The sequence below is a fragment of the Tuber melanosporum genome (assembly GCF_000151645.1).
Source record: "Tuber melanosporum whole genome shotgun sequence assembly, scaffold_213, strain Mel28".
NCBI classification, from domain to species: Eukaryota; Fungi; Ascomycota; class Pezizomycetes; order Pezizales; family Tuberaceae; genus Tuber; species Tuber melanosporum.
In genome coordinates, this window is record NW_003298879.1 from 49,865 (window position 1) to 70,027 (window position 20,163).

General features: G+C 45.1%; 1 protein-coding gene; it reads left to right on the forward strand.

Annotated features, from left to right (window-relative positions):
- Positions 1-9,160: 9,160 nt before the first annotated feature.
- GSTUM_00000698001 (uncharacterized protein) lies at positions 9,161-11,237 on the forward strand. XM_002838012.2 has 3 exons: positions 9,161-9,431; positions 9,527-10,931; positions 10,975-11,237. The coding sequence occupies exons 2-3, from the start codon at positions 9,562-9,564 to the stop codon at positions 11,108-11,110; spliced, it is 1,506 nt and encodes a 501-aa protein (XP_002838058.1). The 5' UTR covers positions 9,161-9,431; positions 9,527-9,561; the 3' UTR covers positions 11,111-11,237.
- Positions 11,238-20,163: the final 8,926 nt, after the last annotated feature.

The following is a 20,163-nucleotide window of genomic DNA, read 5'->3' on the forward strand; positions in this document are numbered from 1 at the left end:
ATGATGTCTAAAGCTTGAGAGGCACTTCAATATTTATATTCTGTGTCTGAGTGTCCGTGGACTACATCTATTTATCATACAACTAAGTACTTCTTCAATCGTAATTCACAATGTCAAGTTTTCATCCAAGGTGCGAACACCTGTGGACCCTGAAAACCATCACACCCGGTTCGGCAATTACGATATTTTTTCTTAGAAAACATACTGTCCCCAATAGTAATATCCCGATTAGTAGAATCTTTAGACTTATGGCCTAGTTCTTAAGTCGAACTGAGTTGGCTCCAATTGTCTTCACCATTGATAAAATGATCAGTTTTATCTGTGGCTATATCTGCAAAGGTGGTCGTTATTACAACCATCGTAGGTCATCTAACTCTGATCCTTTGTAACTCCATACCCAACCGATAGATTTTCTCTGGAAGACTTCCTATTAACTCACAGGAAGCTATTCTACCAAATTGGTAATTAATCCCTCGGTTGGCAACTCTTGGTTGCTCTCTGGGTAGTAGGTTTCAGTAACCTTTGTAGTATTGAGAATCACTCCATGGCTACGACATGTTCCAAAACCCAGTTGCAACACTCTGTGAAGTTTGTTAGCTTCTTTGGTAGTGCCTTTTGGAGTTCTAGACTCTTCTGGTGGATGTAAATGTATTGGTCTCTAGTAGAGATCCTTTACCATTTAATACCATCTCTTTGTGCGAAACCGTCCGGTTACCTATGGCCCATACCAAAGGTGTCATGTCTTTGAAGCCAAGTAACCCTCTGTGTAGTTGACGGAATTACTCGGTTCCACTTCTCAGACCTAGCCGAAGGTCCTCTCTCATATATCTTGCGAACAGGATCCAGTCGGAAGGACGCCGACAACGTATATGGTGTTATTCTAACACCCTCAATTCCGTAGTAATATAGTCACAGGACGCAACAGGGATTAATATATATGATGACGTGCAGGCCCCGGAAGGGAGCCGGAGGGGGGTGTTGGAGACCAGAGATTCTGATTCCAAGTGGGATTACCCTACGTAGGGTGGTTCCTAGGTATCGGGTTCTGGTATTCCTAACACAGGCATCCTCTCTTCAGCAAATAACCCAATCCGATGCTCTTTCCATCCTCCACCACCCCAAGTTTCTTCTCTCAAATCTCCTACTCACCCAATTCAACCCAGTCTTTCTCAACCAAAACCTGTGTCCTCTCCACCCACCCTATCCCAATCGCTAGCCATAGGCATTCTTGGTTGTGCTTCACACCCGCTTTGTCTAGTAAATCGATGATAACCTTCAAATTGTCCTCCTGGATGTCCTCCTTGAACACAGTGGTCTACTGGTCTACGTTTTCCACTGACAAGATTGTCTGTAGGGGAGTAGCATGCGTAGTACCTCAACAGAATGCCAGCGTAGACAAGAAGCATATCTGGTGTAAATTTTAGCCTGGAGAGTGGAGTTTGCAGAGTAGAGAGTTTAGCAACATTGCTGATAATAATAGTATGAAGTAGGAGGATAAGCAGGATGAGCGGGTTTTTCAACGTTTTTAAGAAGGGAGTAAAGGAGGGTGGCTGTTATAATGTTTTCTGAACATTTTATTAAACCAGGCTGAAGAGTGACAGATATTTGACTGTACCTAGTATTTTGTAAAGAGGCTCTTTGCCTCAATCACTGCCTGACATCTCACGGGCATACTCTCTATAATCTCCCTAAACTCATGCTACCAAATGTTATTCCATGCGCTCTGAACTGCTACCTGTAGTCAATTCTTGTAACATGTTCGCAAGGTGCTAATCACATTATCGGTAAATATTACGATAGTTGGCAGGTGGCTTGCTCTACCAGGGAGGAGATGAGAGCTGAGAACTAAAGGAGATGTCAAAGGTGTACTGGGAAATGAAGAAGTAACTGTTCAACCAAGTATATTGAAATACTGTCTATCGAAGCCTGCCTTTTCCGTCGTGTGAACAGGCGGTCTTTAAATACATAAATCTTGTTCATGTTTAGCATGAACGAAGCTAATCAAAAATATCAAACGATATGCTTTGGTAAGAAATAACTCAAGTATCAAAATATAAAACAAAACCATGTATCAATCGATACTTAAAACAAACCATGTATCAAAGCAATACTTAAAACAAAACATAAAACAAAACCAAGTATCAAACGATACTTAAAACAAACCATGTATCAAAGCAATACTTAAAACAAAACATAAAACAAAACCAAGTATCAAACGATACTTAAAACAAACCAAGTATCAAAGCGATACTTAAAACAAAACATAAAATAAAACCAAGTATCAAACGATACTTAAAACAAACCAAGTATCAAAGATATACTTAAAATAAAACATAAAACAAAACCAATAACCGAGTACCCATACCAGTTATAATCATAGGTCATATTTTCTGGAAAATTATCTTACAGATAATTTTTCATAATATTTCAGACACTCTCAATAGAATTTAAGTCTGGTAAAAAGGCAGGCCAGTGAATAACATGAATCACCCTTTCTTGAAGCTCAATTGATGCATCACTGGCAGTATGCCCTGGTGCCCCATCTTGCATAAGCTGTAAATAAATTCCATCCCAGCAACAAAGTTCTATATAACCATGGATGATAGGAGCAATATGAGCACAGTAACTCTCTGAATTAATTGACCCTCAGTCTTTCTCCCAAAATGTACCCAGCCCTTGTATATACCTATAAAAACACCTCCAAACATCCACCCTCATGTTCTCAGATGCTTTGTCATGAACGTGGCTTGGCACGGAAAAGGATTTCACAGAACTCATAATTATGAGTCATAGGTATGTTATTGTTTCACACATATGACTCATTAGGGTCATATGACTTATTAGGTTATGATTTATTATGTTTCGCACATGACTCGATTATGAGTTATGAGATGTGTGCCTGGCGAGTATGCCTTATCAGTGTGCCTTGAGGGTATGCCTTGCGCATGTGATTTATGTTTTGTACATGACCTCATTATGAGGTCATGGGTTCCACGCATCTGACTCAGTCAAGTCATATGACTTGTTTATTGTGTTATGATTGGATTATGAGTTTTCGCACATGACCTTGCTATAAGGTCCTGGGTTTTGAGCATGTGACCACTTTGGTCACATAACTAGTTTGTTATGATTTGGTTTCGTACATGTGACCACTTTGGATGACATGACTACAGGCGGGAAGAACACTATATAAGAAAGCCGAAGCGGCCGAGGAGGATAGGTTCTTCATGCTTTATTCTAAGTACTTTTCCTTCTTCTTTCACTCTGTGTCGATAGTGAAGGTTTAGTGTCAATCCAATCAGAGCCCTTGATTTCTATCTCACGATAGACTTCAAGTCTTTAACTTCGAATACCTTTTGGAGACATTGTTGTTATACCTGCTCCTACGTTTGCTGAAAGCCCTTTCTTCCTTTTAACTATCTTTTCAGTTGTTCACTAGAGTCGCCATCTCACAGTCACAATGGCTAAGGAAGCCTCTGCCCCCTCTGCCACATCTGCTCTACGTTTGTCAGTGGTCTTGTCTTGTACCGTCGAGAAGAACTTCACCCTGGAGGCCAAAGTCTCTTGCCTTCGGCATTACATCTCCATCTGTTCTCGGCAATTTCATCACGCTGGGAAAGAGATATCTGCCTTGTTGGCTGCCCTCGAGAATCAACGCGCTGTTAATCGCAGTTATCTCACGATGTTGGTAGCCAAAGCTCCTACGGTTATCCTCTCTTCAACTGTCCCCTCGATTACTTTGGTGATTACGGTGGTCTCGGTTGGGGGAGGTGAGCTAGACCCTGAGAATTCTCAGAGTCCAGCAGAGGAGCTCCCTCAGGGGAATATTGTGCCGCCGGTTATTCTGACACCTACTGTAGCTTCAGTTGTAGGTAGTGCTGCGGGTGGACCGGTCCCTGATTCGTCGGGGCCGGTTGAGGTGCTTGCTCATAGTGCAAGTTGAGTGGGTCCTGGTGTGGTGACACCAGCTACGGTGGTATCACCCCCTTCGGGGGGGCAGGTACCTGAGTCCTCTGTGGCTGGTTAGGGTAATGTCTCTGATGGTGACTCCCCTGTGGCAGTAGGTAGTGATGAGGGTAGCCTGCTTACTCCTGTTACTAGACCTGCACCTGGAGGTGGGAAGAGAAAGAAAAACAAGAAGTACCGGGTCAAACAAGACCAGACCTCACCTGTGCCACTTATCCCAGATTCAGAAAGGTCATCGCCTTTACCGGTTCGCTATCGCAAACTGGCTACTACAGAGTCTGTGGCGGGTTCACCACCTGCCGAGCTAGCTGAGGAGTTAGAGGAGGAGTTGAATACCTGGGCATGTTCAGTCAAGTGCTGGCAGCTTGGAGACTATCTCGTTCTGGCTGCTTCCGTCGAGGTTTTTGGGCTGTGCTGCCAGTGTAGTACCCTCCTGATTCTCTACAATGGCTCGTACCCCCTTGGCTAGGGCGCCTTCGCCCTGTAAGTTGGCTTTCTCTCGGGTTTACGCACTTGGGTCTTGGGTGTTTCTTTTGTTTGGGAATGGGGATGAGTGCCAGGGTGGTCAGTGGGATGTCCCGGGATTATTGAGTGGGGGCACTTGGGTGGGTTTCTATTGTGGAGAAGGTTTTTGCAAGGTCACATTTAGGTGGCAGAAGTGGAATTTTTGTATTTTGTACGGGTAACTTGACTGGCAGGTAGGCTGGGCTGAGGAGGACCTTTCTTTACCATTGATGGCTTTGTATTTAGTGTTCGTGTTGGAGCATGGCCTGGGCATGTTTGAGGTACGGGGTTGGAGTTTTAGTTAGTTTGTAGTTAGTGGTATCCAGGATGCGACAACCTGGGGGCCCGGCCCTGGGACTCATTGTATGCCATTGTTGGCGGTACAAGTTTAAATAAAATTAGATTGAATTCTAAGTAATTTTTCTACTTATTACTTTAACGAATATAAAATACCTTTACGATCTTTACTTTTATTACAATGTTATCGTTATGCCAAGGAAAACTCTTCACGAAGAAGAGTTAGAGAAAGCTTACAATAGGTGTTCCCGATAGAAGACAAAGGTCTTGTACTATCGATAATGTAGGCAGAGGCCTAGTGCTATCATAAGACTAAGAAAAGAAACAGAAGAAAAAGAGAAGTATTGTTCCCCGTCACCAAGAACTAACTATCCGAGGAGGGATCGTTACATGCTTCTCTACTATGCAAGTAGGATCCCACCCTTTCCCTGTTCTTCTTGTAACCAATGTTCTGGTATGTTTTCCACCCATGACCCATATCTCATCAGTCCATAGGATTGAGTTCCACTGAGCTTGGGTCCAGTTTAAATGCTCCTCAGCCCATTGTAGTCTTATAACTTGGTTGCACTCTGAGATTGGAAGCTTTCTCATGGCAAGATATTGTGGAATCCTTCCTTGATCAGAGCTGCTTAGATAGCTTTTTTTCCAACTCCCAAATCTAGCTCTTCTGCTGGTTGCTGAAATGAGAGACATCAATTGTAGACGGACATACAAATATAAGAAATCAGATCTTCAATTTGGGCCTGGGTAAGAATAGGTAGGAGGCCAGAATACTTGGTTGAGGTTCCGGGAGCATTACATGTATACTGAATTTAGCATTTGGAAAATCCCATCTTTTCGCCAATTTGACGGTACTTCCATCCTATAGAGCGTAATAGCTGACAGTCACGTTGCTGGTCTCGAGTCAAGTGCATAGTTGCAGGGCGAATCTGTTCCCCTGCCATGCTGGTTAATTGTGAAGTGTTGGCATGTACTCACAGTATTCATTTCCAAAAAAATTTCACTCAGCCTTAACTGCCTCAAAGCCACTATACCCCTGCTAGTGAAACAACCCCCTGCTAGCAAAAAGTACAAAACTTAAGCCCTGTACCTTCGTAGTCACGAGAATCATATTCCCGTATCTCTGCATCGCCTGTTACTCGTACAATAGTCCCGGATCTATCCAATACCCCGAATCACTACCAGACTCCACCGAGACGAACGGAGGAGCGAGAATACCCACCATGCTTTAATACCGGTAATAGCCGTAAAGCTCGCCGTACCCGTAGCACTCCGCCAAGGTCTAGTCCCTTCGTCACCTGATTTATACCTCTCACTTGGCGCAACCACCGTATGATGAGTCATCTCCCCAGCAGCAGCGCTCCCAGTGAGAACTGCATCCCAGCCCTAACTATTATTTAAACCCAGGATCATCCGTGTACCTACGGCCCTTGCTCACTGTCAATGGGGCGCCACAAGCACGTGTCGGGGATACTGATCTGCTCGAGGTGACGTCCAGAGTGCGCATCGCTAGTCTCTCGGATAACAGCCACAGCGACCCCGGGAAAAAAGCGCTCGCCCGAGCGTTGACACCACTGTTCGTATAATTTACTCGAGCAACTGATTTTTGTACCCGGGATGCATTCTGGGTAACGTGCTGGGGTGTATTGCTCGTTTGGGTGCAACGTCGGCTGGTAAGCGGATGACTGGGGGAGGGGGCACTCTAGATCCATTTGCGAGCTTACCCCTCATTGCGACACCATAGATCTTTGCCAGGATTCTATTCCCTATCGTGTCTCCATCTAAGAACGGTTAGCAACTAAACACCAACCCTCCATCCGTCACAGCCTAGACTCGATCTTCATTTATCCATGGCGACTCACGCAAGAGGATTGGATCGCCGCCGCGGAAATTACACCTTGTAGGAAAGGCACGATGCTATAGATCCGCCCCTCCTTCTCTCTGTCGACAAAATCCGCTGCTCAAACACCTAGCGCATGGAAGGGCTTTATATTGCAATGAATAGCAACCTTAGGATACCCGAAAGAATTGGCCATCAATTGCCACATCAAGGCATATATCATCAGCTGCTTCTTCCTCAATGGCGTAGCTGCATATAGAGGAAGCTTCGGGAGTCTCACCTGGTCCCAGAGAAATGCTGGATTGGATCGTGGCCTCTTAAGGGGGGAGCAGTGAGGTTCTTGCAAAATTGGGTATGTTTGTAAGTGAGGCGCGTACAATTGTGGCATTCTAGTGGCTTATGCTCGGCTATGGTCTTGGTTGATGATGTAACGGCTTCAAGAAAGGGCGTAGGTCTAGAGGCTATGGGTGTTGGCGGTGATGAATCGAGAACCGGTGATATCACTCTGGGCGCTACTCGAGTATCGTGTCGTAGAAAAGGAGCTGGACTAATCGTGGTAGTCCTGCCAATCGAGGCTTGTGAAGTTTAATTCCTATCGAGCCACTCTCAGGTCAGCGGTTATACCGCCGGCACTATTAATTCTGAGACTGCCAAGTGGGGATGCCTGTAGACAAAAGCAACGAGGTAGAAGATTGCCGTCACAATTCGGCTCGGGCGCTATCATATTCCTGGCTCCATAATAAACTCTACCGGTAGGAGTACCCGAGTACAGTACTCGTACAACCACGCACTGATGACTAACGCTGTCGGCCACAACTCGCCTGATCCCCCTTGAATTCTTCTGTGCTTGATTTGGCCCCTGGTATTACGCCGGTAGGTACAATTGATGAACATCAACCCGCCAGATCCTTATGCCATAGCGCGAGCTGCATGTACGTTTTGGGCCACAATCAATAAACACATGAGTTAAAAAAAAAAAAAAAAACCTTTCAGATCCTTAAATGAGGAAGACCTCGTCAAAAAAGGCCATCTTGCCTGAGCGAAAATTCCAACTAGTATTTGTTGAGATCTTGCATCTGACGGCCATTGGACCTGAGGTAAAGAAAATACATAGGATAAGTAACTTAATGTTGCCTGATTCCCCGCCAGAGGGGAACTGCGGGACATATATTCCCTGGCAAGAAACTCTAGTGCTTGCCGGTATTTCTCCCTACTCAACTAGAAACTTCTAAGTGAGGCGGTTCCTGCCAATTGGTTACCCATTAACTCGTCAAATTGAGCATCTCTTCGCAGGGCTCGTATATCCGTTCCGGGACGAAGGCTCCCAAGAAAACTTAGTACTGAACAGAAAAGGAAGGAGAAGATCAGTTTTAGTGCTGCCAAGCAGCCTCAAGCTTCATTTAACCTACGGCCAACCCCAAATCCTCCTGACTGAGAAGATTAAACATTGCCAAGGCACAGCTCATTTAGCGAGTCGGTGAGTACGCTGTTTTCCTCTTCGGCATATATTCTAACTCGGGCAGGTAAACTTGTTTTTCAACCTCCATTTCACATGCTCCGGAAGTATACTACTTCCTGGTGTTTTCTAGTCTAATGCATGGTACCGGTAGTCTATATACTGACGACCTTTAGCCGCCAATTAGACTTTCCCGACTCCCCCGAAGCGCCTGTGTCACAATTGCCAAGGGAATATGGGAATGTGGAGCTTTCCATGGATTGTCACTCGCGTTTGGGTCATTTTGCTGAACGGTTAGCCTGGGCTCCACATGGGGCAATACTTGGGAGAGAAGGTTAAAAGAGCCCAACCCCATTTTTTAGGTATCATACTGTAACGGATAACTTCGGACAGCCAGCGAAAGAAATAAAAAAACATTCTCTTCCTGCCCTCGAGAGGTAAAGCTGCCCCATCACGATATAGATGAGGCTGAATAGGACATTTATCATACGCAATACGAGGAGACTCATGGCGGAGGGGTTTCGCGGAGGGCACCGAATGATACCTCGCCATACACTCTCATCACTACTGTTCAGGGCAGAAACCCTACCCACAATTAGAAGGATAGGTTTAGTCTAGTCTATCTAGAGACTTAGGTAAACGATATACATACCCCCACGGTATCGTGGGAACACATCTTGACATGCAGTCACGTCCGATGTAGTGAGCAACTTCTTGAGGCCAGTCGGATCCTACGTATAGTAACCGGTACCATACCAAGTTGAAGAATCCGATTCTGCTTTCTTCGGAGGCAGAACCCCTAAACTATCCGAATTGCATCTAATGCACGGTGCACATAATCTCAGCCACTGGTATGCCATTTATCTATTTGGACAGAGCAGGAAGAGTACTGTACAATGCCTTTGTGCGTGTCCCGTGTGGCCCAGCAAACTATTGAGGACGAAAGCTATCTTGGCAACGCAGTCCATGTGGCTGAGGGCCCCCTTTTTGCCACAAGATTGCCAAGACATTAGGTCGATTGGATCCGGTATAGCGAGCAAATGCGGGGGTTCTCTAAGTTCAAAGCCATAACAAACTCTTCCCCTAACCGACTCGAACAATACTCTGCCTCTTCTTCACCTCTTCCCTTCCCGAACTCAATTCATCACTCAAAGATGCCTCCAGCCCCAGGAAGGAGAAAGGGTCTCACCCCCATTCAGAAATGGGAGCTATGTTTGCTGAGAGCTCAAAATCCTACCATGAAGCTTGGCGAGTTCGCGGAGCTTCCCGCCTGTCCTCGGAGACCAGACGGGAGGCCTTTGCCTATTTCCAGTATCTCGGATCACCTGAAGGGATGGGAGGAAAGGGTGAAGCATGGACCACCCGAAGGTGTGTAGCATCACCCGATTCTTACTCGGGCAGAATTTTTTTTTTTTTATCAAAGAACATCAACTTGTTTGACTGTTTAATTGACATTCTTGTAGGGACCGATGCGAACAAGGTTAAGGGCCGGTCTGCCATGTTTCCTCTGTTTGAATACTTTCTCGTCAGTTGGATCGATGCAGCCGCTGCCGAACACGTTTACATCAACGACGATGCCATCCGCGAGCAGGGGAAAATAATTCAGAAACGCCTTACCGAGCTGCCCGGATGCAAGGAAAATTACGAGAGCTTTGACATGAGCTCCGGTTGGCTGCAAGGATTCAAACAGAGGCACAATGTTGTTCTCAAGAAAAAGAACAAAGACCTCGTCGATCCAGCCGAGATTCCTGGTCACCAGATGGGCATGACCATGCAGTTGGAGAAGTTTGCTCCAAGGGACCGCTTCAATTGTAGCGACCTCAGGCTCGAGCTCACCAGACTCCCGGAAACAGTTCCCGATAGAAGGAGAGTCACCGTTTTCCTCTGTGTGAATGCTGATGGATCAGAGAAACGGCGGGTGCTCGTCGTCAATAGAGTTGCCACTCCATTGTCATTCAGCCAGGAAAAGGTCAATCCAGCCAACCTTCCAGTAATCTATAGATACAGTCAGAGGCCCTGGTATACTGGATTATGGTATGACTTTCTCCGTACCTTCGACATGGAAATACGCGCGGAAAAGCGACATGCTGTCCTCTTATGCCAGACTTCTCCCTCTTACCCTCCCCCCACACAACCCCCCCACTTCTACAAAGGACCTCCGCCTCCGGTGTTGACGAATATTACTCTAATATTCCTCCCATCAAATCTTCCAATGAGCTTACAGCCCTTAGACCAGGGTATTATAGCTTGTTTCAAGGCAACCTACCGACGGATGTATGTTCAGGCACTGGCGCTCCATCGTACATTGACGGGCGCAGGCCGTAGTAAGCTCACCCACCTTGAATGCATCGGCATGATTGCCTCCGCGTGGCAAGCCATCCCCCCTCGTACAATCGTTCGTTGTTGGCAGATCTCTGGAATATGCCAAGACCTTATGCGCGAGGAAGTCAGCGAGGAATTTAAGCCCGAACGTTATATCCTTACTCAAGAGTCGTTGTGTGGACGCTGTGTTCGTCAGATCATGCCACATACACACGGGGAATCGTTTCGCCAGTTCTGGCAGTTGGACGAGAGTCTCCCTTCCGAAGGAACAGCTCCCGATGCGGTTAGACTTATCGATGAGGCTGTTGCGGCCGGAGTACTCGAGCACGGCCCCGATGGCATTAACCTGAATGATATTGAGACCGGAGAGGGTGACCCAATGCCTGAAGAGATTATATCAAGTCAGACGGCCATCAAATACCTCTCTCAGGTAAACCGGTATCTACGCTCATTGCCGGAAACTGAATTAAGAGTACCCCAAGGGCGCAGTATCGCCACCAGGGGCGCCATAGAGCACAATTCCAGAATTATCTCGGGAGTTTTTCAGTATGTGATTCCCCGCGCGCCAGGATGTGACTGACTTTTACAGGCACATCGATAATAACAAGCCCAGTTCCAGAAAGGGGTCTTCAAGGATAGATACTGATGGGCCGGAAAAAGAGCCGCAAGAGCAATGGGATACAGAAACCATAAGCCAAGTCTATCCGAGTCTCTTGATGTCTTGAGTGTTATGCGAAGGGATAGGGTTGTTGGTGTGGAATTGATGAGTGTATTTTTCAGTCAAAGCACATGCACCAAAGCCGCCAGTTGAGCTATCTTGCTATTTAATTCTCTATTTCTCCATGTACACAATAACCATCTTCCAGGATCCTACACGGGGGTGGTCAATATTGCCCAGGCGCCGTGAGAATCCATCCCCAAAATATCAACATTCGTATAAGTTCCGCATATGCCCCGGCTTACAAATCACGAACCCAACGCGAAATACCCGCCGCCGGTCTGGGGACAGAACTGAAAGTGACAGTTGACTAAGTAAGCCCCGCGGTAAAGTTAATCATAAAAACACGAATACCTTTTGCGCCCCGAAAGGAATGATAGGAAGCAGGACCGGTAAAAATACAATGTTTGGCCGGAGCGCCATAGGTCGGATCTTTCGAAAAGGCTAGCGGCTCTTTATTCTTAACAATAGCAAGTTCAGCTTCAGTTAAAACAAAAGGTTGACATATCTATCCGTGAGAAAAATCCAACATATACCATATATCTGTTCCTAGAAGAACTGGTAACTTCATGAGGCCCAGGCACCCCAAGAGTGTCCGTTTCTCGGCAATTGCCAAGCCGCTAGTGCTGTTAGCAGGGCCAGGATTAGGTTTTTCCAACTATTTTAAAGCCCGATAGCCCATCCACCCTCTCTATTCCTATCCCCTGGACGGTTGAGGGGGTCTGGTAAAAGTTCTCTCATGCATTAGTGCTTACAACTAGGTTAAGTATGGCTAGTATGCACATGATTTTTAAAATTGAATATTTGCCACTGACGACAAGCATAACTATTAGACAGCTTTATCAAATTTCAACTTTCCTACTCTGCGCCTTGAGCCTGATTGACAAATCTATGCCATTGAAGAAAGCATGGACTTGGACTGTTCTTATTAGTACCACAAAGTGCGATTGGAGGCTCACATGTTGAACACTGAAATTGAGTAAGTTTTGGCTGACGACGTCCTTGTGTTTTACCCAACCTGAAATTATATTAACAGATAGCACACTCCCTTTGCTTGTGACCAGCAATTTGAATCAGGGTATGATCTGGTAACTGAGTACTGGTTGTAGCTATCACGGGAGTAGTTTGTGAGCTACTACTATTGTGGTTTGTAGTCTGTACTGATGCCCAGGGTTGACGGAGTTTGCTGTATTTGGTAAATAACATGAAGGAGGTTTTTAATCTGTAATACTGAGTAAACCGTGGCTGAGTGGGTGTTCTTGCTGGGGTACGGGATTTAGAGTGTTGGCATGAGTGATTAGATTGGTGAGAATTGGTGTTGGAGTTGGAATTATGGCAATTGGAAAGCTGTCGAAATAGAGTTTGATGAAACAACTCTGCAGAATAGGCTTGGGCAAGAGGATGCAAAAGCAAATCAGATGCTTGCAGCTGATGGGAATCAAGTAGCTGATTAAGCTTCTGATTTCATGCCATCTGAAATAAGACATGCGTTCATGATGGATGTATCAATAAAAAAAAACCGAAATGATAACCAATTTTGCCTCGCTCTCTGATGGGTAGTATATGATGCACGGTGTTGATTAGCAAGATCCACACAATTCATATGATGATTATAGTCATCAATGATCGTAGGAATATAGCTAGACCTCCTTTCATTTTCACTAAATGCTCTTCGGACCATTGTTACATTGGAGCTAGTAGAACGAGATTTCCAGCATATTGTCCATAGAAGCTCATTTTATGGATGAACAGTAGATAGCATTCGAACAATATTGTTGTCCATCCAATGAAGGCATAAAACACCTGGTTGTGATATTGTACTACGAACAACACACCCATCCATTGTATTCCAATCAACAAGCTCATTATTGGACTTTAAAGCTGGTATCACGAATGTGGCTTGGCAGGGAAAAGGTTTTCACATGACACATGGTTATGAGTCACAGGTATGTTATTGTTTTGCGCAAATAACTCATTCAGGTTATATGATTTGTTATGTGTGGGATTTGTGATGCTTTCGCACATGGCTCAAATATGAGTCATGGGACATGCACCTGACGAGTATGCCTTGTGAGTGTGCCTTGCGGGTAAGACTTGCACATATGATTTATGTTTTGCACATGACCTCATTATGAGATCATGGGTTTCGCGCATATGACTCAGTCGAGTCATATGACTTGTTTATTGCGTTATGATTGGTTTATGAGTTTTGCACATGACCTCACTATAAGGTCATGGGCTTTGAGCATGTGATCACTTTGGTCACATGACTAGTGTGTTATGATTTGGTTTCGCACATGTGACCACTTTAGGTCACATGATTAAAGGCGGGAAGAACACTATATAAGGAGGCTGATGCGGCCAAGGAAGATAGGTTCTTCACGCTTTGTTCTAATTACATTTCCTACTTATTACTTTAACGAATATAAAACACCTTTACGATCTTTATCCTTATTGCAATGTTATCCTTACGCCAAGAAGTACTCGTCACGAAGACGAGTTAGAGAAAGCTTACGATAGGTGTTTCCGATAGAAGACAAAGGTCTTGTGCTATCGGTAACATAGGCAGAGGCCTAGAGCTATCATAAGACAAAGAAAGAAAGAGAAAGAAAAGATAAGTATCGTTCCCCATCGCCAAGAACTAACTATCTGAAAGGGGATCGTTACAGCTGGAGGATATTTGGGCCCGTTAATGCATGTTGTACCACATGCCCCGATACCAAGCTCTTGGAGCTTTTCGAAAAGAGGGATGGTAGCAAAACCATTATTCATATAGATGATATGGTGGCTGGTATGTGGTATGGGAGCATTCGAAGGAGTTACTGGAAGACTTCTGCAAAGCAGAATAATTGCAGAGCTCATAGGTGATAGATCCGGCTGTCCAATTAGCTCTGCAAATGACTTTTTGCGAGAAAAAAGTATCCAATCAATTGTATATCTAAAGGTACTCTCATATTAGAATCCAAGATTAAAGATTATAAGGTTAAATTTACTAAGTAGTCTTGGAAACTTACCCCTTATAGTATACCACTATAACTTTATAGCCAACTGGAATTGGCTTGCTGGGAATTCGTACCGTATGTTGACTATGTCCTGCAAATTGAACCATCATCTCATCAATAGAGAGATGCGTTCCAGGTTGGAAATATTCCTGACTTTTTGCCCTCAAATGACTATGAAGTGGTTTGAGCTTTCTCCATCATGGTAGGTCAGAATTGGTATGCAAGATACCATGTGGTAGATCAGGCATCGATATATGGATATAGCATTTAATTTGGCTATACTGATGAAAGCTCAAAGCAAGTCTTTCCTGCAAAACACCTCATTTCCAATATTGACTTCTACTGGATAAACGTACAATACCCATCATAATCGTCAGACCAAGAAACTTGCATAACTCGATACTGGTCACTGGGTGTGACCATCCAGATCCTCTTTTCCCTTGTCTCTTTTGATTCGCATAAGCATTTGTCCCACCTACTACTTGACTCAGAATGTGACGATTTCAACACAATTTAAAAAATCCAATTGGAGTTAGGTCAATATCCTCTGGGACAAGTAATTCTGGCTCGCTTTCAATGAACTCTAACGGCTGGAAGGTTTCTGGAGGAGCAATAAAAGCATGTGCATTTGAAGGACTAGAGTTTGGGAAATCCTGTTCGGGCTTCGTTCGTTGTGATTGTTGTTGACAATTGGATTGTGAGTGTTAGCTGGAGACAATTTGATAGACTTCAAGGTTGTCTAGGCCAATCGAGATTTGATTCTGTAGACGGAGATTGTCTAGGAAGGCTCAGACTTTACTTGTTTCATTTATGACTACTAGGAGCGAAGTAAAATAGGTAAAGTAGGGTAGAATTGTAAAAACAATATTATATTGTTAAGGTCTCTTCTCCATTGCTTGATGATGTCTAAAGCTTAGGAGGCACTTCGATATTCATATTCTGCATCTGAGTGTTTGCGGACTACATTTGTTTATTATACAAATATGTACTTCTTCAATCGTAATTCACAACATCGAGTTTTCTTCCAAGGTGCAAACACCTGTGGACCCTGAAAACCATCATACCCTGTTCGGCAATTACGATATTTTTTCTTAGAAAACATACTATCCCCAATAGTAATATCCTGATTAGTAGAGTCTTTAGACTTATGGCCTAGTTCTTAAGTTGAACTGAGTTGGCTCCAATTGTCTTCGCCATTGATAAAATGATCAGTTTTATCTGTGGCTATATCTGCAAAGGTGGTCGTCATTACAACCATCGTAGGTCATCTAACTCCGATCCTTTGTAACTCCATACCCAACCGATAGATTTTCTCTGGAAGACTTCCTATTAACTCACAGGAAGCTATTCCACCAGATTGCGAATTAATCCCTTGGTTGGCAACTCTTGGTTACTCTCTGGGTAGTAGGTTTCAGTAACCATTGTTGTATTGAGAATCACCCCATGGCTACGACATGTTCCAAAACCTAGTTGCAACACTCTGTGAAGTTTGTTGGCTTCTTTGGTAGTGCCTTTTGGAGTTCTAGACTCTTCTGGTGGATGTAAATGTATTGGTCTCTAGTAGAGATCCTTTACCATTTGATACCATCTCTTTGTGCGAAACCGTCCTGTTACTTACAGCCCATGCCCAAGGTGTCATGTATTTAAAGCCAAGTAAGTCTCTGAGTAGTTGACAGAATTACTCCGTTCCACTTCTCAGACCTAGCCGAAGGTCCCCTCTCATATCTCCTGCGAACAGGATCTGGTCGGACGGACGGTGATGATGTATATGGTATTATTCTAACACCTTCAATTCTGTGGAAATATAGACATAGGACGCAACTGAGATTGATATATATGATGATGTGCGGGCCCCATAAGGGAGCCGGAGGGGGGTGTTGGAGACCAGAGATTCCGATTCCGAGTGGGGTTACCCTACTTAGGGTGGTTCCTAGGTATCGGGTTCTGGTATTCCTAATAGTGAGGACTTTCGAGCATGCTTTGAGGACATGGTTATTGGATTCTCCAGGCTGTTCGAAGTTGCAATTTTCAAGTAGTGTTTACCGATCACATAGAAAAAGCCTCCACTGATATGTGACGTTGAGAGGTATGTTGCTACTAGCTATTAAAGGTTTAGTCCTATGCGCTAATGTATGAGAGAACTTTTACCAGACCCCCTCAACCGTCCAGGGGATAACGTTCATAGCAGGTTAGCTATGATATATATTTGTATTACAACGACCATAAAGTTCTCACACCCTTCCAATTATGATACTGCTACTTCTTGGGACACTTCGCCCGCTCTCTCCCTCCATTACTCAATAAAATGGATTGCGATAGTCACAACGCCCCTACCCATAGAGGTATATCCGAATACCGTTATCTAGCGGGCCCTTGTTGTTCTACTGTTGTCATCGTAATAGGTATTGCTCTTGGATTACGGGGTGGGGTGGGTGGGGGGGGGTGAAATGAGGGCTCTATGGAAGTGGCTGTATATTAGAAAGTCACCAAACCTACCACGCCTAGGTAAGGTCAGTATTTATCAATATGCTGAGTTTGGTTCACAAAGAAAGCCCATATCGCTGTGCCTCTAAAAATATGCCAGAGCGGTAGCTTTGTGGTAACACGAAATAGGAAATACGCAGAAGTTCACGCACTAGCAGTATTTGGGGGGGGGGGGGGCATTTTTGCGGTGGAAGTATGGATGAAAGACGGCGTAATCACCTTTCTCCCTCAGATGTGCCCCTCGGACGACCCGACCTTAGAATCTCACCCATTCAGGCAGAGACGATAGGCAAACGACTTGATTTCCCCATGTCCAATCGCTGGCACGCCCCGAATTACGGAGACTACACTGAGAGGACTGTTAAGGGTGTTTATGGAATCTTCCAAGGAATTGGCTTATAAACCACCTGGGGAAATTGTGGGGAACGGATGTCGTGGGCCCCCTTCCACGGATACCATATCACCCCATTAAAATTTTATTTGTTTTACGTTATCTTTGTTTTAACTTATTGTAGCACTAGTGTGTGTCTTGCTAAGTAGCATTAGGTGCATTGACCAATTTTTAGTTGACTGCCATCGACGGCCGTCGGACGGCACTCGTCCTCGTCCTCGTCGTCCCGTCCAGTCGTCGTCCGACTGGGGGCACTGGGCCGGAATACGACTACAAACCATTAGACTCAGAAACGCGACTAGACTGGGAAATGCATACCCCTGCATACCCTCACTCATTAGAAACATACCGATTATCATGCCGGTATATCGGACTCTCTAGTGATCTGATGTGAACGGAATATTGACAAAAATACACCCATTCAGCAAAAGCTGTCTTAGCAACCTCGTAATTCCAAGATATCCTTTCTCCGTTTAGTCGACCTTTGTTTCACACCCGGCCCTTATTTACCTGGATATTACACTTACCGCCGCAAGTTTTTTTGTCCTGGCGTCGGAACATCGGTAGATTCGTTTCAATCCTATATTGTGGGCTTCGGCCGCGACGCCACAAATTCTTTGGAGGGCTTTGCTATATCCTGTGCGATGTTGAGAAGGGTATCATACTTGTTAGCAGGGGGCATTGGTGTTGACTTGCTTTTTAGAATTAGGTCTTTTTTGGAGGGCGCATCATAACCCAGGTCATTCAGGCAGAGGAATATGAAGCTGTTCGGTGTTATAAGAACCTTTTTTCCGTTGATATCTCTTCTATGGGAATTTCAGGAGCTGAGCCCAGGCGCCGGGACTTGCTCGCATCTCTACCATAAGTTACGGATAGTTGAAGCCGTGGAAGTACCCGCAGCAGCAGTGGTATGATGGGTTCCGCTCTGATTGCAGTAGTGGCCGTCGTCCTAGTGACCGTTGGTACGCACCATCTTATACGTGTCAGGCTACGAGCCATACGGGATATTGAACTTTAACTTACTCTTGAGTAAAAATCGTAACAGTTGACGCAAGAGTATCATCCACGCAAACGGTAGAGTCTGATCAATTCACACCACCTGATCAGAGTTGGGCTAGTCCTTTAATATGAGAGTGAAACCAGATGAGCGAAGTTGCTCATTGCACTATCACATGTTCCACCTGGCCAGAGAAAATTTATCGTCCTGCAAGGGTTGCAACACTGACAATTGAGAATTTGTGATAGAGCACGCACCCCACATTGCGGCGAGCGTTATCGTTTCAAACAATATTTAGAGTAACTGCTCTAATTACACAGTGATTCAAAGACTCCAGATCCCCTCCTCAAGCTATTCGCTTCCATAGTACAATTCAAGCCTCGATAAATGAGCTTCTTGTGATCCGCATGCACAAGGGCTCCAGCTTGAGCTTTTGCTGGTTATTGTCAAGCTGTGATATGACTAGCTGAGAGGGCCGGAGAATTTTTAAGGTCTTCGATTACTAGCACTAGTTCTCGCAGGGTTTGCAAGGTTCTCAGGAGCTGATGAGCAGTTGTTTGGGACTATTCGTGAAGGGGGGTCCGGTGGGCGTACATGTGCCATGAGGGAGTATGCTCGAGCAATAGTAAAGCCTGAGGGTTTAAAAAATACCGGTACTTACTTGTATCCCTTTGTTCATGGGAATCTATTATATGAGTTGGCGCTGGATATAACATTCCTACAGATCTTGTGTTACGCTTTTTCTCACACTTTACATTATTTCCAGGATTCTGCCCGACCCCTTGGCTGTTAAGCTATTGTTTGGGCCTTATGCCCCGGGGTAGTAGTGCTCAGCCTGGGAAGGGTCCGGCCATTGCATGCCCCCCGAGTATCGAGGAAGAATACCCCCCCTCAAGTACCGGTACTGGGCGCTGTCCAGGACACCCATCATGAATTCAATCGGTGCGCAAATTATGGGTCGGCGAACTTATTTTCGTAAATCGCTTGGTGTTGGAGTCCTGGTTCGCTTTCTGCCAAGTTGAGTTTGGTCCTTGAGTACATGATTTCTCCACTTACCATGTCTAATCGGCGTAGTGCAGTACGAGTACTGTACTCGTAAAGTAATCGAGTATCATACTCCATTCCTATCCTGGCTATAACCTGCGGCGGGTACCGCTAAGTATTGCTCTAGCTCTCAGCGCTGGCTTGGTCGAGTTCTCGCTCCTGCCTGCTACCAAAAACACGATCCCGAAAGCCAACTTGTGAAGCGGGAAGCACCAAGCGCCACAGTTCGTTGGGGGCGTACAAGATTCAACATCACCTGTATCATACGGTACCCATACTGTATGGTACGTATACTAGTACAGTACTATACGCAACGAGTTGTGCCTTTTTACATCCGTTGGACATGGGGACCTAGAACCCATGGGTTAATCCGTCTGATCCTTTTATGGTTATCTGTGGAACTTACAGTAAAACTCGAAATCTTTAGCCCCCGCTTACCGGTGCATGATACCCTAGAATGTCAAATAATTGAGCCGTGTACGAGTACTACCGGTATGTCGTTCGAGTTAACTTACCTCCTTTGGTAAGGTCTGATGTTTTTTATTTTGTTTTTTGTCCTCCAGTAGGGCTGAACGGCACACCTTTCGTTATGTTTTTCGCCCCTTTTCCAAAGAGGGAAATTTTGGACTACCTCGTACAGGGTCCAATTGCTTGAGATTCTGCTGTAAGGTACTTGTGCCACGTTGAGCATGGGCAGCTCAGTTCCTCTTCCCGTACCGAAGCCATCCATCATGCCTACCAGTACACAAAGCTTGTCTGCCCGGAACGGGAGCTTAGTGGCACGGTACATACATCTGTCATTTCGCTTGACTTTGTTGCACCACACGGGAACCAAAGAATCAAGACAACCTCTTTTCTCTCCCGAATTGCCGTGTGCTGCCTGAGTTCGCGATATTATGTAGCCCTTGTGGGGTTAGTTACACCCGGCTCGTTCTGTTGTATTGTACCGTATGAGTTCACGGAGTGGGAGATGCCACGCGATATTAGTTATAGCAAGTTCAGAGAAAAGGGGGTGAAGCATTTTTGAAAGGCGTTTTTTACTCGAGGTTGACGTGTGAGCACAACACTAGGCACTATCGTGGAGGGATATAATATATATATAGGGGCCTCCCACTCACCGTCAAATGGGCTCTACGATCGTT